The sequence below is a fragment of the Neovison vison genome, chromosome 11, assembly GCF_020171115.1.
Source record: "Neovison vison isolate M4711 chromosome 11, ASM_NN_V1, whole genome shotgun sequence".
In the NCBI taxonomy this organism is placed as follows: domain Eukaryota; kingdom Metazoa; phylum Chordata; class Mammalia; order Carnivora; family Mustelidae; genus Neogale; species Neogale vison.
The window spans coordinates 108,600,103-108,625,207 of NC_058101.1; the positions used below are offsets into that span (position 1 = coordinate 108,600,103).

Consider the following 25,105-nt stretch of genomic DNA (forward strand, 5'->3'; position numbering starts at 1 on the left):
TACTATGGAGTATTATGCCTCCATAAGAAAGGATGAATACCCAACTTTTGTCTCAACATGGATGGGACTGGAGAAGATTATGCTGAGTGAAATAAGTCAAGCAGAGAAAGTCAATTATCAAATGGTTTCACTTGTTTGTGGAGCACAAGGAATAACATGGAGGACATGGGGAGAAGAAGAGGAGAAGGGAGTTGGGGGAAATTGGAGGGGGAGATGAACCATGGGAGACTGGACTCTGAGGAACTAACTGAGGGTTTTGGAAGGGAGGCGGGTGGGAGGTAGGGAGAGCCTGGCGGTGGGTATTAAGGAGGGAGCATGTTGCATGTAGCACTGGATGTGGTGCATAAACAATGAATTCTGGAACACTGAAAAGAAGTTGAAATAGTAAATAAAAATTTTAAAAAAGAAAGAAGAAAAAAAAAACCTTATGCTTTTCTAATGACACCATTAAGGAAGTGAAAATGCAAGCCACAGAGTGGAAGAAAATGTTCTTGACACAGATATCTGACAAAGTACTGGTATCCAGAACATTTCAAGAACTCTTACAATTCAATATTAAGAAGACAGCCCAATAAAAATAGGTAAAAGATTTAAACAGTTCACACAAAAGAAAATATACAAAGGGCCGATATGAACATGAAAAAAATGCTCAGTAAGTACAGATTTTTAAAAAGATTTATTTATTTATATATTTATTTGAGAGAGAGAGAAAGCATGTGCACGTGTGTGTGAGCAGGGAGCCCAACACCAGGCTGGACCCCATAACCCTGATCATGACCTGAGCCAAAACTGAGAGTCAGACTCTTAACCGACTGAGCCACCCAGGAGCCCCTGAAGTAAGTGCAAATGTAAACCATACTAAAATAACACTATACCCAATATACTGGCTAAAATTTAAAAGACTGACAGTCTCAAGTGCTGATGGGGATGCAGAACAATGGGAATTTACATGCAGGGCTTGTGGGATTGTAAAATGGCAGAGTGGCCATTTTTCATAAAATTCAATATCCACCTACCACATGATCTGCAAATCTTCTCCTCAATATTTATTCAAAAGAAATGAAAACATATGTCCACAGGAGAACTTGTCCACAAGTGTTTCTAGTGGTTATTTTCCTACTGTCCCAAACTGCAACAACTGAAATGTCCATCTCCCAGTAAATGGATAAACAAATTGTGGTGAATCCATGCTATGGACACAGTCTAACAATAATAAGGGATAAACTACTGATACCCACAAGATACTTACATCTCAAAAACTGCAGGGGCTAAACACAAGAAAGGGTGTCCTGGCATGATTTTATTTATATGAAATGGTAGAATAGACAAAACAATCTATATTAACAGAAAGTGCAGCAGTGTTGCCTGGCGTTGGGTATATGTGGGTGGATTGACTGCAAAGGAGACTAAGAGGAACTTTGGGGGGTGATGGAAATGTCCCATATCTTGTTTGTGGTGGATTTAAAGGCCTATTAATTGGTCAAAACTCATTAAGTATACACAGCATGGGTGCATCTTTCTTTGTGTAAAGTTGATGTCAATCAAGTTAATTTTAAAAATAACTAGCTCAAAGGAGCCCAGAGCCCTCAGACCTGAAAATTGCCTACTGCTTAAGTTGTAATCTTTGGAATGTCCCTGTAGGAGGAGAAGACACCATGTGTCTTATATATAGCCCATGAACTCCTCTAAACCCTTCCTGCTATTTTTATTGGAGCATGGGGGGAGGGGCAGGGGAAGGGTGGCCTTTGAACTCTCTTTTATAAAGGAATATACTGCACTCCAGCCTTTCTTTTAGAGTCTACTTTACCACGGTCTGAATTTAGACTCAGGAGAAAAACCTATTCCTAAAGTTGTGTTTTTAGCCTTCTTCCCTTCTCCTCTCTGCAACTTAGATTCCAGACAAGGCATTTCATGAAGATACTTACTTTTAACATTAAAGTAAACGATATTAGTTCTATTTTGAGACTACAATGATCTACTTTAAGACAACTAGAGTCTGCCAAGATTACCACAATTCCTGGATTTCCAGGTGAGTAGTAAATCAGAAACCGGGCTTACATAAGAATGATCTTGCTTTTTCTCTGATTTGCCTTCATTGAAAAGAAAATTTCTTATGTTTGTTGGCATAGTAAATGCCTTAAAAAGCTTACCTGGGAAATCTTTCACACAGCTGTGCAAACCAGGATTTTTTTTTTTTTTTTTAATTTCCACTTAGCATGCAGTTTACACCAATAAGCAAGTTCTTTCGCTGTTGTTTATGCTAGCAGCACACAAAATGTCTTCTGGATTGTAAGTCAGGGAAAAAAGAAAAACACCCAAGTCCACATTTATGACCATTAAACTCTACAAATACCAATTTGATTAAAGCTATAGTATAACTATTGCACTTTTCATTCTTTCTCATTCCAATAATTCTATCTGTTCTTATGTAATGGCCCATTTCCAGGTTCTTGCAAGTTTTATACAAATAAAACTTCAATGCAGTCACTGCTTTCAGATCTTTCAGTGGCTACTTGATTAAGGTTTTGTTCTACTCATTTCCTAACAAAATTAAATATTTAACTATTACATAAATATTGAATACAGAATTTGATTCATTCTAACTCAGCTTCTGAGAGTAATTTTCTTATGAGTCTGTCAAATTTTTAAAATGACATTAGCCTTTTCTTTTTTTAACCCTAGACCAGCTTATATATTATTCATAAAGTAGTAAAGGTTAGCTAAGTGATACTTTGTACTACTCTTTATAGTTAATTGTCACAATATCACTGAAATAGATCATAACCACCAGAACTACGTGGCAAGCAGTTTTTAAGTTCTAACTCTTGAAACTCTGAGGTTTGTTCTCTTCCCAGCAAGCCTTTTGGAGCTAACTAAATCTAGGTCCCATCCAGGGTGTCCACGATCCTCTGTTCGGGCTCACACGGAAGGAGAAGCAGGGTAATCCCATAATTAACCACCTGAACTAGCACACTTCTGAAAGCAAGGGGTAAGCTATTATAATCACTCTGGGATAACAGTCAATGTCTCTGGCACACTGAGATGTGTTATTATCAAGCTGTCACTGTTCAAGCTGTAGCAGAGGTCTGAACTGGACCATGAACTTATCAATCATCCTAGCAATACTATCTACAATTTATCAGGAGACTAATAGGCATGGTAACCAAAAAAAGAAAAAAAGAAAGAAAGGAAAGAAAGAAAAAGAATCAGGTCTCCTGTTTCCATGAATATAAGATGTATAAATTCAGAGGTGACAATTTGGGGCAAGCCAGCCAAAGTAGAAGCTCTTAATCTTAGAAATCAAATTTTTCATTGCTGGCACCCTGCTGCTCATCACCCCAGGCTTCAATTCCATGGCACCTCCTGCCCGAGACCTGCAACTGAAAATGAGGCATAGTGCTAGGTTAGCTGGTACCCCCAAGCCCTAGGAGGACTGTGCAGGCTTTGGAAACCCTATGCCACCTGTGCCTTCATGTAAGAAGAGGTTTGAAGCTGGAGGGAGCACAAATACAAAGAGATGGAAAAAGGAAAAAGGGGCCGGGGAGAGAAAGAGAGTAGGGTGTCAACATATTCCCTATATGAATAAGAGGAGTTCCAGAATGAATGAAAGAACAGAGAAGGCAGGGTGGGAGAGGGAAGGAAGGAGTGAGTATGAATAAAACAGTTTAGGTAAATTTTCTCAAACTGAAAAGTTAATCCTCATTTTGTTTAAAACCACTGCATGCCAGAAAGACAGCATGCTCCTTTAGTCTGACCCAGAACAGATCACTGTAAAACTGTAATGTGAAGGAGGAGGAAGAAGGGAGCTGGGAAGGAAAGGGTGCAGTGTGAGACCACAAGCCGGGGAATGTGGCAGCTGCCAGAAACTAGAAAAAGCAAGGAATGGAGTCTCTCTTCAAACCTCTGCTGACACTTGATTTCAACCCAGTGATAGTGACTTCAAAATCTTGGGCCTCCAGAACTGGGGAAAAATAAAACTCCACTGTGTTAAGCCTCCCAGTTTGTGAATATTTGTTACATCAACCACTGGAATTTAATACCAAACGTTGCCCCAGGGGCAGAGCACACCCAGGCCATTCTGGAGCAAGTCAAAGCTCCAGGTGGGATTTCTCTACAAGACAAAATGGGGAGTGTGTGTGCTTGATGGCATCTATTTGTCTTAAGTGGTGAATTAGACCACTGGAGACACTTTGGGCATTGAATTTGTTATAAGTATAAAAACAAAACCAAGCTAGGTGTTTTTTTAAATTAATCAATAATATTTATTTTTTTAAATTTAATTTTATTTTATTTTCAGTGTTCCAAGATTCATTGTTTATGCGCCACACCCAGTGCTCCAAGCAATATATGCCCTCCTTAATACCCACCACCAGACTCACCCAACCCCTACCCGCCTCCCCTCCAAAGTCCGCAGTTTGTTTCTCAGAGTCCACAATCTCTCATGTTTCATCTCCCCCTCCAAGTTCCCCCAACTCACTTCTCCTCTCCAGCTCCCAATGTCCTCCATGTTACTCCTTATGCTCCACAAGTAAGTGAAACCATAGGACAATTGACTCTCTCTGCTTGACTTATTTCACTCAGCACAATCTCCTCCAGTCCCACCCATGTTGACACAAAAATTGGGTATTCATCTTCTGATGGAGACATAATGCTCCATTGTATAAATGAACTGTATCTTCTTTATCCATTTGTCTTTCGAAGGGCATCTTGGTTCTTTCCACAGTTTGGGGACTGTGGACATTGCTGCTATGAACATTGGGGTACAGATGGCCCTTCTTTTCACTACATCTGTATCTGTGGGGAAAATACCCAGTAATGCAATTGCAGGGTCATAGGGTAGCTCTATTTTTAATTTCTTTTTTTAAAGATTTTATTTATTTATCTGAGAGACAGAGATCACAAGCAGGCAGAGAGGCAGGCGGGGAGGGGGAGCGGGGAGCAAGCTCCCCACTGAGCAGAGAGCCCGATGCGGGGCTTGATACCAGGACTCTGGGATCATGACGTGAGCCAAAGGCAGAGGCTCTAGCCCACTGAGCCACATAGGTGCCCTTATTTTTAATTTCTTAAGGAATCTCCACACTGTTATCCAAAGCGGCTGCACCAACTTGCATTCCCACCAACAGTGTAAAAGGGTTTCGCTTTCTCCACATCCTCTCCAACATTTGTTGTTTCTTGCTTTGTCAATTTTTGTCATTCTAACTGGTGTAAGGTGGTATTGATGACGTTTTAGAATATAAGTGAGGTTCGGTGGGGTGAGGTCCAGGGCCAATGACCAAGAAAGAATTCTTGAGACATCTTCAGTGCAAAATAGTGGTTTATTAAAGCATGTGGACAGGACCCATGGGCAGAAAGAGCTGCTGCTCCAGGGCTGTGAGGAGTGATCCATTATATTCTTGCAAGTGGGAGGGAGTCAGGGATGGTGTAAGTCTCTAAGGAATTTTGGAAGCAAGGTTTCCAGGACCTTGAGGGACTGCTATTATTGAGGAAAAGGTTATTCGTTACTAGTAATAAAACTTTTGTCCTGAGACCCTTTAGATCAATGGGCCATATGCTTGGGGATGATTGTCAACACTATCTTGGAGGGTTTAGAGATAAAGGAAGTTTCCAAAGAAATTGTTAAAGTAGGCTTACAGGATCCTGGTTGGGCATAGGGGTTGGTGGGTCAGGCTAGGATAGCCCTTTGCCCTTAGCGAAGCCTTAAGGTGGAGAATCCCTAGAGGAATCACTCTGCCTATTTCAAGGGCTTGTCAGTGGGTAAGGAAACTTAATAATTTTTCTTCTGCCTCTGTTTCCCACATTAGTATTCAATATGGTTTTTTATTTGAATCTTCCTGGTGGCTAATGGTGATGAACATTTTTTCATGTGTCTGTTAGCCATAAAACCAAGCTAGTTAAAAAAAAAAAAATTAATCCTAGGGGAAAGCAGAATTGCTTAGGTAAAGGGAGAAAACAAAAACAAAAAACACTGTAAACTACACAGCTCATCCGTAAGCAGCATTCACATAGTCCTAATAATACGAATTATTCTGTTACTCCTTTGAGAAGCAGAAGAGTAGAGTATTTTTGTGGTATTGACAGTCTCAAATTTTTATCCTCCAAAATGTGGAGTTAATAGACATGCACAAAGAAAAACCAAGTTAAGAATATAGGCATACTACTTAGAGATGTGGAAATAAAAAACAATATAGTAAGTTTCAAAAGTTGAAAGCTGTGGCTGCTAGGGAGGAATAAATGTAGGAAGAAGTAGGAGGGTCAATACTGCTGCTTCTCTTAAGAGGTTGCTTCTTTTTTCCTTTTTAATTATTTTTATTAACATATAATATATTATTTGCTTCAAACGTACAGGTCTATGAATCATCAGTCTTACACAATTCACTGCACTCACCATATAGCACATACCCTCCCCAATGTCCATCACCCAGCCACCCCATCCCTCTCCCCCACCCCCCAGCAACCCTCAGTTTGTTTTGTGAGATTAAGAGTCTCTTACGAGATTTTGTAGAAAAAAATTTTCGCCTACGTATAGGCATGTATAATTTTGGTAAAAATGAAAATGAAAAATCAAAAACTAGAAAAATGATGAAGACAAAAGAGTTGGTCATATTCTAGGATTCATAGAATACAAAATAAATGGGAATTCTAAAACAATTTTCACAGCCTTGCGGAAATAGGTGGTTGTGGCTGATCATCACATTTTCAGTGACTTTATCATATCAGGATTCAAAAGGTACTATATTTTGAACCCCTTGCAGGTGCTCTGGAAAACTACTGGAAGGCACATGGACAGTGTGCAAAACATTGCAGATGAGGCCTACATTCGATCTGTAATGGAAAAGAGCAACTGGGTCCTGTTAGCTATCTCTCCACTTCTCTGTTGATGATTCTGGATCTTTTCCTTTCCTCTCAACCTCCTTAAACATGAAGTGGCGGGGGTGTGGGAGGTTGGGGTACCAGGTGGTAGGTATTATAGAGGGCAGGGATTTCATGGAGCACTGGGTGTGGTGAAAAAATAATGAATACTGTTTTTCTGAAAATAAATAAATTGAAAAAATTAAAAAAAAAAAAAACATACCCATTCCAGTGCTTTCTGTCAGTAAACTGCGACCATTACAAAGACATCAACTCTGTCTGCATAAATACTTTTGTTTACTTGAGAATGCACTTCCAGGAGGACTTTTGGCGAGAAGAACTGTCTTAGTTTCCAGTAAGTGAAATAGAAAACTATTTCAAACAAAGGGGATTTAATACCGAAAACTGGTGGCATAATTGCTGGAAAGATCACAAAAGGCATGTTAAGGCCACACAGAACATTAAGAACATTCAGCCCCTGGAGTGCTCGGAGAACAAGAAGAAAGTGGTAATAAGGCAGTCAGCACTAAAACCTTAGCGAGTAGCTACTATGCATACAAGTTTGTCCTATTTCAGGCTCTCTTTTAAATGCTTTAAAAGGATGATCTGTTTTCCTCAGACAACTCTTTGAAGATGTTAGTCATCCTCATTTTATAGAAAACAAAACTGAGACCAAAGACACTTAAATAAAAAATCCACGTGCACACAGCTGGTAGGGTTAAGGTCTGCCTGGGGTGCCTGGGTGGTCCAATTGGTTAAGCATCTGCCTTCAGCTCAGGTCATGCTGCCAGGGTCCTGGGATCGAATTCCGCATTGGGCTCCTTGCTCAGCAGGGAGCCTGCTTCTCCCTCCCAGAGAGCCTGCTTGCCCCCCTCTGCCTGCTTGTGCTTTCTCTCTCTCTCTGACAAATAAATAAAATCTTTAAAGATTTAAAAAAAAAAAAAAAGAAGTTGGACATTAGTGCAGGCAATGAGAAAACAGAACTCTGAACACCCTATGTGGGATTGAGAGAGAAGAAATATAGAATCCAGGAAAAAGAGGGAGATTAAAATTTATATGTAGGGAAATATTTAACCTAATGAAATCAAGATATTAATTGAAGTTGGCATATTGCAAAAAAAGTCAGGGTGTGAACGCTGGCTCAGTGACCTTTTCTTTCTGATTTGACTTGGCTAGAGAATAAACTGAGGAGATTGGCTTAATACCCTCAGATCACGTGGGTGCAATGGGTCGTTACTGAAGCAAACAACCTGTGTAATGTATCAGCTTTATGTACTCAAGCAGAAAACAGTTTAAGGATTCACCACTCTCCTGCCTTGAAGAGAAAACGGAGCCATGAGCACAGCAGGAAAAGTAAGCAAAAAAAACTTTTTTTTTTCCTTTCGGAAATATATTCTTATTATATCATACACAAAGAGATAGTATTAATGAATAACTTAAAATTCACATGAAAATTAGAAAGAATAATGTACTTAGGGGCTCCTGGGTGGCTCAGTTGGTTAAGCGACTGCCTTTGTTCCGCTCCGGTCAGGATCCTGGAGTGCTAGGATTGAGTCCCGCATCCGGCTCCCTGCTTGGGAGTCTGCTTCTCTCGCTGACCTCTCTCCTCTCATGCTCTCTCTCTCTCTCAAATAAATGAATAAAATCATTAAAAAAATTTTTTTAAAGAAATAATATGTACTGAAATACAACAACATTATGTGCTTCAATATGCTAGTCTACTACACTACAATGAAAATGGGCTATTCCTCTGTTAAGAGTACTTTATAGACTGTGACAAAACTGGGACTTATTGGGGCGCCTGGGTGGCTCAGTGGGTTAAAGCCTCTGCCTTCCGCTCAGGTCATGATCCCAGGGTCCTGGGATTGAGCCCTGCATCGGGCTCTCTGCTCAGCAGGGAACCTGCTTCCTCCTCTTTCTCTGCCTGTCTCTCTGCCTCCTTGTGATCTCTGTCTGTCAAATAAATAAATAAATAAAATCTTAAAAAAAAAAAAAACTGGGACTTATTTCTTATAAATTATTTTGAAGTATAACTTATAGTACACTTATAGTTGATGAGTTTCAGAACAATTTTTTCTTAAAAAATTTAGCTCTTTGTACACCTGAGTGTCCTGTCTGAATTCAGATTTAAATGCTATGCAATGGCAATTTAATGTTTCCTACAGCATTTGCTGTAATTTGCGGAAGTCACATGAGAAAACTAAAAGTGCCTTCATGAAATCATGCAAAATACCTGTTTATGCATTGTCTCCCTATCTGTTCAATTAAAAGGAAAAGTATTTTTTAAATTGTCTTGTTAATAATTGGCTTATGCAAAGTTCATGTAAAAACCAGTGGAGGTTTTTTTTTTTTTCTGTTGAATTGGGTGATCTTTAAATTTAATTTCTATTTCTCAAAAAAAAAGGCAATTCCTAAATATCTTTATCAAAAATGAATAGCATCTGTACTTAATAGTCTTGACTTCCTATATTAATGTGCAATAGATATGGCCAATCACTAATAATTTGCAAACCTAAAATTCTATGTTCTTAATCAAGAAGTTATCTTTATATTAAGAAACCATAATTTAAACTTTTTTTTTTTTGGTAATCATATTTTTAGGAACACAGGGAAGTTAAATCTGACAAAAGGTCTATGACAGGAATTTGATTCAGAGAACTTTATCCTTTGAAGCTTCCTATGAAATCTCTTACAAAAGGCATATTGATTTCAAAGCATTAGAATCATCGAGGTTAAGCAAGCCAATATCAGCATGCAAATTCTGAATTAAAAGGGTCTTACTGGGGCGCCGGGGTGGCTCAGTGGGTTAAAGACTCTGCCTTCGGCTCGGGTCATGATCCCAGGATCCTGGGGGTAATCGAGCCCCACACTGGGCTCTCTGCTCCGTGTGGAGCCTGCTTCCTCCTCTTTCTCTGCCTGCCTCTCTGCCTACTTGTGATCTCTGTCAAATAAATAAATAAAATAATTTTAAAATAAATAAATAAATAAATGAATAAATAAATAAAAGGGTCCGGTTGTGGCATAATCCAGGAAATTTCCATAGAAATCCTATGGAAATCCTTTTCCGTTTTTTTGTATTTTTGTTTTTTTGTTTTTTACAAAAAAGTAGTAAGAGTGACACAGTTTGAATCACTTATTAGCTCTGGGAACACAGATAACCGATTCCAAGTCTTCCATGGATCACGTCTATTTGTTCAGTGTGCTCTCGGGGGCAGAGAAACATGCAAGTGGTCATGAAACATAAACAATTCATGTTGTTTAACTGCTTAATTGCAAAAGCCTGTGCAGCTGTTTCCAGTATAGGTGTTATGCTAGGAGTGGACCCCACCCACAGCATGCTATCTTGCTAAGAGAAATTAAAGATTCAGAGGTTTCTGCACACACTGTGATACAACACTCCTGTTGTATCAGTAAGATCTGCTGAAAATCACACAGGCCACCTGCTGTCAGTTTTCTCATGGCAACTCTCTTTATTTTCATTCATTACTAGTTACCCTTTACAATGGCATTAGGTTTCAAATGAAGAATAGTTAGGAAAAAGGAAAGTTAAATATACCAAAACTCAGCTTAAAAGAAGGAGGTCAAAGAGCAAAAGCGTAAACCAAATGTATTAATGAAAACAATCCTCTCCTTTGGATGCAACATCAACACTTTCAGCTTTGTGCAACACCATTTATGTTTATCCTTCCTGCATTCTATTGTCCCCAAATGCCAAGAGGCAGTAATATCTATTTTATAAGGTGGTTGTGAGAACTTAATAAATCATCACTGTAAAACACTTAGGATAGTGGCTGACACATAGAAATAATTCAATAAACATTAGTCACTGTTATTACTACTGTTGCTGCTACTACTATTTAACCTTTGTTAATCTTTCACTATCATGGGGTAGCAAACAAATAAAGTTGGATGATTCTTTTTTAAGTTGGAGTCTCTGGACAGCCAGCTTTGTGGCTTTTGGGGAAATTATTCAATTAATTACTGAGTCAATTGAGCTCAATCTTTTTAGTTGTAAAATAAGACCAAAAATTCAATAATACTGCTGTGGTAGCATCATTGTGAGGTTTACAGATCAAGCATGTAATTCACCCAGAACAGAATCCTATAATTAGGACCTATCTACATTAGTGTGTTTTTCCCCAGAGCTTTCACATTTTTTGTGGCATTGACTATGGTCAATGCAAAAGTCTTGCAAAGTGGAAGGATTTGACATATAAATAAAGAAAATGAATTGTCAGAGGATATATTCCTATTGAAGATTTTTTTTTATCATATTTGCAATTACATCAGTTCTTTTTGGGAAAAACTCCTTTACCCGTATAAGCTTTGCAACAATGAAGACAAGTTTTTTTTGTTTGTTTCTTTGTTTTGTTTTGTTTTGTTTTGTTTTTAAGAGAAGGAACACAAGCAAGTGGAGTGGGAAGAGGGAGAAGTAGGCTTCCCGCTCAGCGGGGAGCCCGATGCGGGACTCCATCTCAGGACCCTGGGAGCTCAGGACCCTGGGATCATGACCTGAACCGAAGGCAGACACTCAGCGGCTGAGCCACCCAGGAGCCCCAAGACAAGTTTTATATTACATTCCCAAGCACTAAAAACATGTTTTCACCTTTTTATTTTTAAGAACTTCCATGAGTTGCCTGTACAAGCTAGAAATTCAAGCACACCATTCTCCCATTTTTATATATATACATGCAAATTTGGGTGGGTGTGAGTGGGTGCGTACAGCTATAACCTGGGCAATTTTTGTTGCAAATCTAATATGGAAGGAATTTCTATACATACATTTGATGAAAAAGACAGTACTACCAAAGCTAACTGTCAAATGAGTGATGCAAACAAGTAGCACACACAAACAGTAGGGAAAACAAAGTCAAGAGAAGAGAACAGGCAAATAGAGAAAAAGAAAGCATTGTAGGCAGGGAGGCAAATGTGCAAATGAAATAATAAAATTAGATCATTTGGGTTTCAGCAGAGAATTGAGCAAGAAGGCAATAGATTTCATGTGAATAGCACTATACCTGTAGCAAAATTATTTCGATTCAGAACTTCATGCACTAGCAACAGTTGTGGATAAACAACCAATTTAAGGACCACATTAAGAAATATAAGGAAGAAACATCCCTTGGAGAAGAAAAACCAACATACAGAGGCCCAAAAGAATATATTCCCTTTTATCTCAATATCTCATTGTAGTTAATTCTGTTTCTCTTTCCTTATGTTATTGCTTTGCCTGTTGTTTAAAAAGGTATTTTTATTCTCTTTGTAAATCAGAGGTCCTTCATTTCTATGGAACCCTTGTTAGTTTCCAGACATGGGGATAGATGTTGCACATAACAAAATGAAAGTCACTCTCCTTGACTTTAAGAGTGGGGAAAAACTGGTATCATCATTCTGTTCAATTTTCAGGTAATCAAATGCAAAGCAGCTGTGCTATGGGAGATAAAGAAACCCTTTTCCATAGAGGAGGTCGAGGTCGCACCACCTAAGGCCCATGAAGTTCGTATTAAGGTGAAACATTTTTCCATTTCTATTTAGTTTTAGGTTTAAAAATTTCAGAAAAGGGTAAAATTGGAAATAAGCAAAAATCCATTAAATATGGATTTTATCACATTTTATATGGTGATCCAAGCAGTGGAATTACATTTATTGTCAAGGAAAGATGTACATACAAATCATCAAATTTTTAAGAAGGAACCAAGGAGTATATACAGTATAATCCTAATAAAATAAAAAAAGAACTTATGCATTTGTACAGGAAAAAAGCACAAAGGGATATACATCAGGATTTTGAAATCAATTAGCATCAGATAGTAGAACTTAAGTGACAATTTTCTTAGAGTTAACCTGAAATTTCTACTTCTATAAAAAAGGATATATTCTTATATATTAAATAAGACTTAAATATTTCAGAAACAACTATTTTATGGACTATTCCAAATTGTTTGATGAGGAAAAGGAAAGGGTCTTTATCTTTTATAAATCTAAATATCCTTCCTTTATTGCGTAGATGGTGGCCTCAGGAATCTGTCGTTCTGATGATCACGTGGTTAGTGGAGCACTTGTCACACCTCTCCCTATAATCTTGGGCCATGAGGCAGCTGGCATTGTGGAAAGCATTGGAGAAGGAGTGACTACAGTAAAACCAGGTACAGAATTCTCACTTAAGGAATGTGTCTTAGTTCAGGACCCCAAGATCAACCAGCCTGGAAAGACCTTACAGAAGGTCATGGCAGAGCTGGGACTAGAACATAGGTCTCCTCTTTTCTTTCCTCCCTGTCTGACTCAGACATGTGTGCATTCATGCACTCATAAATTCTCTCGTTTAGCAAGTGCCTTTTGAGTACCTACTAGATGTCAGACACCAGGTTAGATCCCAGGGACACATCAGGATTGAGAAAGATGCAGTGCCTGCCAAAGTTAGAGTTCATAAACAAATAATTTCCATTTTACTGTTGCTGAGTATTATCTTCTGTCAGGTCCAAAAAGAATGACAAAGGAGACAAAATAAGAAAAATTAAGACTATGTCCTGATCCTCCAAATCAGTGTATGGAAACTGTTCCATGCTGATTTCACAGGATGGGGGCCATGAGTCTATGATTAAATCAACATGATCTTCTCTTAGATGGGAAGAGGAGCCCATTCACTGGTTTCCTCTCCCAGTATGGCCTCCCATCTTGAACACTAAATCAATGAGACAGTCTAAATGGAAGGGAAGGAAGTATACCCAGCAGAAAACATCCTGCCATAAGCAATATCTGTTTTAGTACCTTTAAAGTGGTTAAATGTGATTGGTGACAAAGTACTACTTTATCTTTAATATTTATTTTATCCTATAGGATATCCTATCTTAATAGTTTAAAAATTAAGGGGTGACATAGAAAATTTCCATGCCATCATCTCCATATAAAATTTATGTGTTAAATGTTATGACCTAACCACTTTTCTGGGTCTTGTGGATAGGTGATTAAAAATAAAAATTCTGTCTAATTTTTAAAAATCACTTTAACAGTAAATGTGGCCTCCCCCTTACCAAATACTTAATTGGCCTATCATCAGAAAATAATAAAATAAATCATCTGGTTTGAATTTCAGCTCTTAATCTTTCCTTTAGTTAGAAATAAATTAATAATAAATGACACACTTACTTTTTAGCCCTGTTCCTTCTACCAAAGCAGAAAAAATAATTTACCAATTTGGTTGCCAGATACAAACATTTGAAAGTCAGTTTTTTTTCCTCAAAGAGCATGCCTAACTCATTGTTGAGGTCTACAGAGGGATTTGGTGAATTCTTTTTGTTCCATTTTTGTTAGTTTTCCTTTAAAAAAACAAAACAAAACCCTAAATGCATAGTCACTCTGAAAAGCCAACAAATGGTTGCTGAAATATGCATTTTTACTTCATCCCAAACTATTAAAACTACTGAGGACAACCAGGCATCTAATGGAATGATGGCAGCCTGCTCACAGCTGAAAGTTGTATTTACAGTTACAGTGAGAATATTTAAGGTTTAATTATCAAAGATTTATGAGATGGTATGTATAAAATCCCCAAGAGAAAAGGCACCCCATGAAAGAGAACTATTAACACAGGAGAAATAGTCCTTTAAATCCACATTGTTTCCTATATTCGCATGTCCTCTTTGGGAATCTTCAGGCACATACAAACCCAGGGCATTAACAATGCTAGCAGGGAGGGACCAGTGACATGGTGGTGACTGAACTCTATTTCTTGGAGATTTTCCAAAGACACACAACTCTAATACATACACATAAGCTTCCAGTTCTTACTGCCTTAATTCCTGAGTAGAAATTTAAGAAGAATGTGTTTTGCACCTTCCAGGTGACAAAGTCATTCCACTCTTCACGCCCCAGTGTGGAAAATGCAATGTTTGTAAACACCCGCAAGGCAATTTCTGCTTGAAAAATGAGTAAGTTTCTGATACTCTCCTTACACAGCCAATGGATTTGTGCATCGGTTATGTTCCTGTCTCATGCCCTCTGTGTCTATGTGTTGTACTGGCCAGTCTGAGCAAGCCTCGGGGGTTCATGCAGGATGGAACTACCAGGTTTGTCTGCAGAGGAAATCCTATCCACCATTTCATCAGCACCAGCACCTTCTCCCAGTACACAGTGGTGGATGAGACTGCAGTGGTCAAGGTCGATGCAGCCGCACCATTGGAGAAAGTCTGTCTCATTGGCTGTGGATTTTCTACTGGGTATGGGTCTGCAGTCAATGTTGCCAAGGTAGGAATGACAATGGGTGATAAAATTGGTTAGATTATTAGGAACTAAAAGGAGAGCCATTTCTCACTGTAATCAGAGATCACTCTTCATAGATTTGCTGGTAGCTTTCTGCCTTGTTACCACAATAACATTGATATACTCTACAAAATTTAGGTTATCAGTTATGAGCACAAAAATGGCCTCGGAAGGAATTGAGGAGAATTTCCTAGAGAATTCATCTGTTTACCACAGATGAAAAAGCTATTGATGCAAAAGTAAAGTTGTAATCTTCACAATTATTATTACAATTATTCTTCTCTACTTGTTCTTTATGTGATCACTAAATTTTAGAGCTGGGAGCTCATTTAGTAATTTACTGTATTGCTAGCACCAACATGCGTCAGGTAGAGTAGGTTCTGCGAGCTTCTGAGGCAGCAGACGTCAGTGAGATGAAGGGGTTGCATCTAGCCCACAGACCTCTACTCCCAGAATTAAGACCAGCAGTAGATTCCAAAGCCTTATGTGGCACACTTCCAAACCAAGAGTCAGCAACCCACCTACTCTGTGGATCCTTGAAAGGGAAGTCATGAAGCTTCAATAATGCATTTGGCATTTAGTCCAGTCATTACAGGATTTCACTACTGCATCTCGTCTGCACACACACACACACACACACACACACACATTTTAAAGGTGGCAGATTTTAAAGAGCAATTCTTTAAAGGCCCCTTTTCTCAAAAGGTTGGAAATCTCGCAGTATCCCTTCATTTTATGAAATGGAGGCTCAGAGACATAAAGCTATTTGCCGAAAATCTCACAGCTGGTTAGTGTGAGAGCAGCCACTAGCCTTTCTCTCAAAACTGCTGAATCATAGGGGCACCTGGGTGGCTCAGTGGGTTAAAGCCCCTACCTTCAGCTCAAGTCATGATCTCAGGGTCCTGGGATTGAGCCTCGCATTAAGCTCTTTGCTTAGCAGACAGCCTGCTTCCCCCTCTCTGTCTCTGCCTGCCTCCCTGCCAACTTGTGGTCTCTCTGTTAAACAAATAAAATCTTTTTAAAAATTGCTGAATCTTAAGTCATGATACATAAATACCTTCACCTTTAAATCAGAATCACAAGTCTCAATTTTTTCTAAGTAAGGTAAAAAGTGGTGCTGTTTCCCCCAGAATGATTACTTGGGAAAGGAGAAATATAGCCAGCCACCCAGAAGGCTGACCATAGAAGTTTAGATTTACTAACGGACCAATTTAAATCATTGAGTGCACTTGTTTTCCAAATTTCTGTGACTCTAGCACTAGGTGCCTTGTGCAATTACATCATCTGTTTGAGCAGAGCAGAAGCAAGGGCACCCGTAATAATTAATCTCAGCCATTAATAAAATACAGACCAACTTTTCAGTGCACTATTGTTTATTAGTACATTCTTAAAAGCAGGGATAACAACCCACAAGATCACAGCAGTCTCAAGCTGTATTATCTTAGTTATCTGTTAAATTTTCCCTGTTCTCATGCTTTCCTCTAAACTAAGGATAACTTTTCTATGTTTCACAGCTCATTTCTGTTCTCGCGATACTGGTCATGATACTGAAAGCTAATGAACCAAGGAATTAATTATTGAGGATCTGTTTGGATTATTTTTCAGTATTGCAGAATAATCTTTCCACTTATTATTTCATTTATCCAAACTTGCATGTCTGTGCAAAAAAAGCTGGGCATTGATGGATTTGAGCTATTAGATTCTCTTCAAGATGGGGGTCATTGGCATTTAGAGCTTAAAAATCATCCAATGCACTGGCTCCAAACCTGGGCTTCCCATTGGAGTCACCTGGGAACTGGGTCCCACCAGCAGAGACTCTGATGAAATTGATTATGAGCCATGACCTGGGCTTGGAGACGTTTTAAACCTCCCCAGGTGAGTCTTACGTCCAGCAGAGTCTAAAAACCACTCATCTAATTCAACCCTCTTAATTTCAACACAAAGCAACTAAAGCCGAAAGAGATTTGACAGCCGGTTGGACATAAGAGTTTGAATAGCTTCTCATAACGGACAAGGCATGGCACTTTCTTCAGCTTAGATAATTTCTAGTAATCATTATTTAATCCATTCTTGCATTTTCTGTAAATACAGGTCACCCAGGGTTCCACCTGTGCGGTGTTTGGCCTTGGAGGAGTTGGCCTGTCTGTGATCATAGGCTGCAAAGCAGCAGGAGCAGCCAGGATCATTGGGGTGGACATCAACAAAGAAAAATTTGCAAAGGCCAAAGAGGTGGGTGCCACTGAGTGCATCAGCCCTCAGGACTACAAGGAACCCATCCAGGATGTGCTGAAGGAAATGAGTGGTGGCGGTGTGGATTTTTCATTTGAAGTCATTGGGCGGCTTGACACCATGGTATGTAACAGGAAATGCCCTGAGATATTGGTTTCTACATTCCAGGGTGTACTTTTAGGCAGCAGAATATAAATATTATATATAAATAATATTTTTAAAACTATGAATGGTGGTTTTCTATCCCCTGCTGGTTACCTGGGATATTCAATTTATTACTATGAGAAATCTTTAATTCCATCAGCTAAGCAAATCTGTCTCAATAGTTCCCCTTTAGAGAAGGAAGAGGGTCTTTTTTTTTTTTAATTAAGTCATTACAAATTTACTTTGTTAATTTTTAGTAAAAAATTTCAAATTCAAGTAAATATAGATAATATAAATTCTGTTTTCAGACTGCCAAGTTTGACTTTTCCCCACATTCTTAACAAAAATGGTTTAACAATTTTTTATGTTTTAATAAGTTTTGATTTCTTTTCATATATCATACTTTGGCCAGAAGAGATAATGGTCAATTTTAGACCAGTATCATTTTATTAATAGAAAATATTGCATTTTACCATTAACCACACTGCCCCATTTTGCCACAGCAGACAGCACAGTGCCTGGCACAGAGTTAGCATCCAATATCTATGTGTTGGGCTGAATGCTTTAGAAAGTCAAAAAATGTTTCCCACCAAAAATATTTAAGAGATACATATTGTATAGCATGGTTTATAAATTACATGAGTTAACACACATAAAATACCTAGCACAGTGTCACCTGTCAGATGATAAGCCCCATAAACAGTAGCTAGTATTATTGACATGCAATACTGTTTCTTTTTTTTTTTTAAGATTTTATTTATTTATCTGACAGAGAGAGAGAGCACAAGCAGGGGGAGCAGAGCGGGGAGTGAGAAGCAGACTCCCTGCTGAGCAGGGAGCCCCATGTGGGACTCGATCTCAGTACCTGAGATCATGACCTGAGCCAAAGGCAGATGCATAAACATCTGAGCCACCCAGGCGCCCTGCAATATTGTTTCTGATCTTGCAGTGTTTCCATCACCATTGGAATATGCAAAACACTACTTTCAAATAATTATAAATATCATCAATTGCAATGAGGAACACATCTCCAGTTATAGTCCACCTAACCAGAACTCTCTAGAATCCTACTGAAACAGTCTCCAGAAGCCAACAAATCCACCTTTTGAGGTTCTCCAGTAAATCCCAGGAGTGCTGTAATAGGGAGCACTGCCCTAAGAGTTAAGCTCTTCGTAGCCTTGACTTGGGACAATATGCCAACTTCAGAGGACAGAAGTTCCAAGGGAATCCAACTTTATTCAGGGTGGTAGCATTTCTTCTTATGCCTTTTTTATGTTGTTTTCTCTCTCTTTTCTTCTGTGAAATTGGATTTTTACTTCATGTGAAGATACCAAATATCACCCAACAGCCACATGTTCTGAGGTTACCTGGTCTCATATACATCATATTCCAAAATCAAAGGATGAATCCTTAAGTATTGCTGGGGCAGGAGGTCCTCAACAATTCTCTTACAATGGAACATGTTTAAAAACTTGACTGGAGGGGCTAGTCTTTCTTGTGAAGTTCCAGGAGGCCATCAAGTGGATAAGAGACCAATTTTGATAATGTAATTGATCTTATATCTTGTTTGCCATCAAAACATGTGGTTCAAAGTACTGCATTCAAAATATTGACTTGATAAATAAATGAAAAATGACTTAATCAACTGCCTCAGAGCCATGTAATAACAAAACAATAATTTTACTTGAGGACTCAGAATTTATATAGATATGTTTGTAATGATGTTTGCCTCCATTATTTTATAAGGAAGAATTATGCATACACAAATTATTCATCCACTGGTCTCACTAAAAAAAGAGATTTTCTGGACATTTCCTAAAATCGCAGCATGATTCTAGGCACAATGGGGAATAAAGAAACAAAAGACATCATCTCTTCCCCGAACACACTCACAATCTAACTAAATCAGTATTGCATGATACCATGCATCATGAGTGGGAACTATCAGAAAATTCACTCTAATGATGCTAAATACTAATTTTATTCCAGGTGGCTGCCTTGTCCTGCTGTCAAGAGTCCTATGGTGTAAGCGTCATTGTAGGAGTACCTCCTAATTCACAAAATCTCTCTATGAACCCTATGTTGCTATTGACCGGACGTACCTGGAAAGGAGCAATTTTTGGTGGTATGTGGTTAGGCTTGATGGCTGAATTCTTATTAACCTCAGGAGTTCTTCCCTTTTACAAGTGACAAAACCAGGTTTTAAAAAGCAACATGGTTAAAAATAAATTAAAATTCCTTTATAAGCTATAGGCTCTAAATCAACTAGATTTATGGATCTGATGCACACAGAAGGTTCAAAGACACAATTTTTGGTGTTCCCATAAGTTAACTAGAATCTTCCAGTACCTTTCTTTTATACCCATGATGGCACAAGGCACTGAAATACCTCACAGGACCCAGGAAATCCATAGCAGTCATTCACATGTGCCCTCATTGCCTAAAATTAGGCTAAATTTTCTCCTTGATTTTGGGAATAAGCACCTATGGTATAATTTCATTATGGAGAGCTAATAATTAAGAACCTCAGTTTATCCAGGTGGATTAAAAGAAAGTCTAACATGGCAAAACAATATTGAAACACTATCTCTTATTAGCCTCAGTAATAGTAGTCTGTGGGACATAGCACTTTCTATAAACTTTCCTCTTAATTCTGCTTGGAAAGTCTCCTCTCCAATTCTCCTTTTACCCATGCCTGAAACTTACAATGATGTCATTTTCTTTTCAGGCTTTAAGAGTAAAGATTCTGTCCCCAAACTTGTGGCTGATTTTATGGCTAAGAAGTTTCCACTGGATCCATTAATAACCCATGTTTTACCTTTTGAAAAAATAAATGAAGGATTTGACCTGCTTCGCTCTGGAAAGAGGTAGATATTAAATTTCTTTTTATGGTGGGTATGGGTCAATAAAGAAAAAAGGTGAAAGAATGAAAAAATACTGGAGTTCCTTGTTTCTCCATTTGTAGTTCAGTCTTTGGATATAAAGAACAATTAAGATTGTATTGGGAGAACAATGATATTAATAAATAAATAAATTGTGTGTGTGCATGAGAGAGAGAGCTAGAGGGAGAGAAAGATTAGGGCACATGTGAAAATGAAAATGTAGAATGTTACTCTTTGGAGATTTGGTTTTGGAAGATGCTCGGCTATGTTTTCTTTTAAAATCTACTTTTTCATCTTTGATATTTGATCTGAAATCTGACTGGAATTGGTTTTTGTGTAGTGTGAAATAAAGGCCAAAATTTAATTAAAAAAAAAAAAAGATTGTATTGGGAGAAACTAAAACAATTGCTTTCTTACTTCCTCTTCTACTGAACCCAATTATTTTGGTTACAGTGACTCTGAATAATCAGAGCCACTCAGCTTTACTTATTAAAGAAGAGTCACCCTTGCAAGGAAAAGAATCAGTCACACAGTCTTAACTATAATTTGAAGTCACTGCAGCCTCTGCCTGGCCACCTAAAAAGGTTGAACTTTAATGGCTACAAATCAATTTAAATTATATTAAGGGCCTATTTCATTAAGGAAGCAGGTAGAACTACCTTGATATTTTTTTTCTAAACAGATTTCACTAATTTTTTCATTAAAAAACACTTTTTTTTTTTTTAGTTTACAAAGAACTTTTCACAACTAAAAATTATAGGCATACCTTAGAGGTATGGTGGGCTTGTCTCCAGACCACTGCAATAAAGCACATATGCAGAAAAGTGAGTCAAATGAAGTTTTTGCTCTCCCAGCACTTATAAAAGTTACTTTTACACTGTACCATAGTCTAGTAAGTGTGCAATAGCAGTATGTCTAAAAAACAGTGGACATACCTTAGTTAAAAAATATTGTGTTGCTAAAAAATGCTAATCATCATCTGACCTTTCAGTGAGTTGTAATCTTTTTGCTGGTGGAGGGTCGTACCTCGGTGTTGTTGGCTGCTGACTGATCAGGGTGGGCGTTGCTGAAGTTTGCGGCAACTGTGGCAATTTCTTAAATAAGACCGCATTAAAGTTTGATTCTTCCTTTCACTAGAAGACTTAGAGACCACTGCAATGTTATTAATTGGCCTAATTCAATATTGTGTCTTGGGTGATAGTCGCAGGAAATAGAGGGAGATGGGAACAGCTAGTAGCAGTCAGAATACACACAATACTCATGGATTAAGTTCACTGTCTTCTATGGGCGCATTCATGATAGCACCAAAACAATTACATAATACATAACAATTACCTAATAACATCAAAGATCACTGATGACAGGTTAGCAGAACAAATATAACAACAATGAGAAAGTTTGACATATTGTAAGAATTACCCCAATGTGACAAAGAGACAGGAAGTGAGCAAACACTGTTGGGAGAAGTAGTAATGGGAGACTTGCTCAACACAGTTGCCACAAACCTTCAATTCATAAAGAACGCAGCATCTGCAAGGAGAAAGGGTGAGGGATGCTTGTGTTGTAAAGGGGAATGCTCTTTTAAAGGCTGAAGTCTTTCTTACATTTTCTTCCATGATTAGGAAAATAAGCCGATTCTATTTCCTACCTCTAACATTTAACTATAATGACCACCTAAGAAGAATTTATACATGAGGTATAATTTGACCTAGGCAGTTATAGCTAACTCCCACCTTCTAGTTGCATTGCCCATAACTTTTTCTGCTATTGCACACTTCTCATGAGGTTTTCAACTTTAAATGAATTTCTTCAGCACCCACACACATAATGTACTGGGCAGTCTGACAAATCTTATTGAGAAAGGAGAGCACCAGATTTCATCCTTTCTGGAAAGTAATTTGGTTAATTTGCATCAGAAACCTTTAAAAAAACTTAGATCCTTAGTCCCAGCAATTCCATTTCTGGGAAACTATTCTACAGAAATAATCAGAGATACAAATATACATCTATTTAAGCACACTCATCTATTATCTATATTATCAAAACTTGGAAACATACTAAAGTCCAACATTAAGGAGATGGTTAAATAAATTCCAACAATGTACTAGAAATCAATGAAGCCATTAAAAAGAAGTTATTTCATGAAATTTGGAAATTTTCAGATTGTAATTTTAAGTTACAGAATTGAGAATATAAACATATATAGGATGACCCCAAGTTTTCAATATGAGCAGTAAAAAATTGACATACTCTAAAAAAAGTTGATCAAAATTCAAGAAAATATTAGCACTGATTATCTGTGTGTATGAGATTACAAGTAATTTTTATTTTCTTCCTCACACTATCTTTGTTTCTAAAATTACATATATTTTCCTTATTAAATATAAGAATATATATATGTATTTAAGGCACAAAGACCATCTTTTTCTAAAAGTATATATCCATCAGAAGATAGATTATAGGAAGGACAATAGTTCCAGTGTAAGTATAACATTTCTAATCTCCATAAGAATGAAGTTTCTGAATACAAATCAACTTTATTATCTATTTCTAAGAATCCTTCAACATTTCTTTATCAAAGCTCTATGAAACCTTCAAGATGGTCTTTATTACATTCTGGTTCCTTTAGGCAAGTTATCTATCATCTTTTAATTTCTGCAACTTTATATTTAAATTTAAATTCTCACACCCCACACTAGATATGTGTCCTCTCTCAGTGTTTTTAATCTCTAAAAAGGAAACATTATGACCTGCCTCCTAGCCTGGTTGCTTCAGTTGAGGTTTAAATGATAAAATATATGAAGAGCATTTACAGAATATGTGACAAACAGCAAGAACTTATTACACACCATTACCCATTGTTGTTTTGCATTATTATGCCAGATATGCATGCTCTCCAAAGTGATTTTTGGAGGATGTTCATATACAGTGAAGCCTAAATGACAGTCCTACTCAGGATGTTATGATTGAGGTTAAGGCAGGAGAACACACAAGAGAGGACCAGCAAAAGAAGACCCACCGTACTACTTGACTTGACATGAATGCGAGGGATGTGAACAAAGTAGAGGGAACCACAAAGAGCCTCTCACTGCGACAAGGCTGAACGTTCCTTGAACTCTCACATGGAAGAGGGTGGGTTATCTGCACAGTAAAACAACTAATATATCTTTTATTTCCTGTTGCAGCATCCGCACCATCCTAACATTCTGAGACCATATGGATGGCTTCATTTCAGCAGGCTTTTGGCTCGTGAACCTTCTGGAACAAGCAGCCAAACAACATCACCAATTCTGTTCTTCAGAGATGCAGTCAACAAATCGTGCATGAGAGCTATCCAAAAGAAACAAAAATTCATGTGAAATACTTTTTCAAGCCAATGTTTAAAATTCAAGTGAGAGCTAGATGAATCATTAGCTGCATAGTTGAATCCAGTAAACTTTCCTTCTTAATCATTCTACTCATGTTGAATTATGGCATCTTTCCATTAAAGAAAGACAGGTATTTCTTTGACTTCTTCATTTCTTTTCCCTGTGCCACCCTTAGTCCCTGAAACCTAGGGGAGGAGGTCTTCATTAAACTTTATATGATACATAATGACCTCCAACATACATATGATTAGCTACTGTGCTTGAACTCTTCTATTTCTATTTCCACTGTCTATATTTTCCTTTTTACGAAATGTACCAAAGTCCCAAGGGAAACGCTATCATCTGGGAAAGGATACACTTAGATTTACCAGTAGGGAAGGTCTAGAACCTCTATATGCAGGGAATTTCTTTTTTTTTTTTTTTTTAAACTGAAGTGTAGGGGCGTCTGGGTGGCTGAGTGGGTTAAAGCCTCTGCCTTCTGCTCAGGTCATGATCCCAGGGTCCTGGGATCAAGCCCCATGTCAGGCTCTCTGCTCCATGGGGAGCCTGCTTCCATGTCTCTCTCTCTGCCTGCCTCTCTGCCTACTTGTTATCTCTGTCAAATAAATAAATAAAATCTTAAAAATAAATAAATAAATAAATAAATTGAAGTGTAGCTGACATACGAACTTATATTAGTTTCAGATGTACGATGTAGTGCTTCAACATTTATGTACATTATGAAGCGATCAACACGATAAATTAGCTACTATCAGGCACCATACAAAATTGTTACCATATTGTTAGCTACATTCTAAAAATGAGGAATTTTTTAGGGAAATGTCACATATTTTTATATGACAGAGGGAAGTACACTTACTGCTTTTCATACTGTTCACAGTGAAAATGCCATTATTCTTTAAAACAGAAGCAGTTTCATACTACAAGTGATAAATATGAGGTTCAAATATTAAATGTTAAAACTGAACTATTCCTAGAACCATATTCAAAAATCTGTAAATTTTTGGTACTTTATTGGCCACACAATTAATTATTACAATTAATTAAAATGAGTCATAAGGTAATTAAAAGGTAATATGGTGGCTTGAAGTGTAGGGATCAGAAAGAAGCAGCTGTGGACCCAACATGTAAAATGGGGAACTAGGAAATGCACAAACATCCAAAGTGATAGATTTTTTTTTTCAGTAAACATACATGCATATACAGATGTGCATTTTCAATCTAGAAGTTTTCTAGTAACTATCATGTCTTAAATCTATAATCCTGGAATTAATGTTATTTTTTTGAATATGCAAGAGCCTGTGGTACTTACCCATTTGTCCATGCTTTCCCACTCTCGAGGGAAGATTTCCATTTTAAGCTTTATCACCAGAT

The 25,105-nt window shown here is 37.8% G+C and overlaps 1 protein-coding gene across 1 annotated transcript; it reads left to right on the top strand.

Moving 5' to 3' along the window:
- The first annotated feature begins 8,058 nt into the window (after positions 1-8,058).
- Positions 8,059-23,864, top strand: LOC122890452 (alcohol dehydrogenase E chain). The gene is made up of 9 exons (XM_044226065.1): positions 8,059-8,202; positions 12,256-12,357; positions 12,857-12,995; positions 14,690-14,777; positions 14,874-15,093; positions 17,200-17,460; positions 19,471-19,606; positions 20,210-20,348; positions 23,549-23,864. Exons 1-9 carry the CDS (start codon positions 8,185-8,187, stop codon positions 23,571-23,573), a joined length of 1,128 nt encoding a protein of 375 aa, XP_044082000.1. The 5' UTR covers positions 8,059-8,184; the 3' UTR covers positions 23,574-23,864.
- The last annotated feature ends 1,241 nt before the right edge of the window (positions 23,865-25,105 follow it).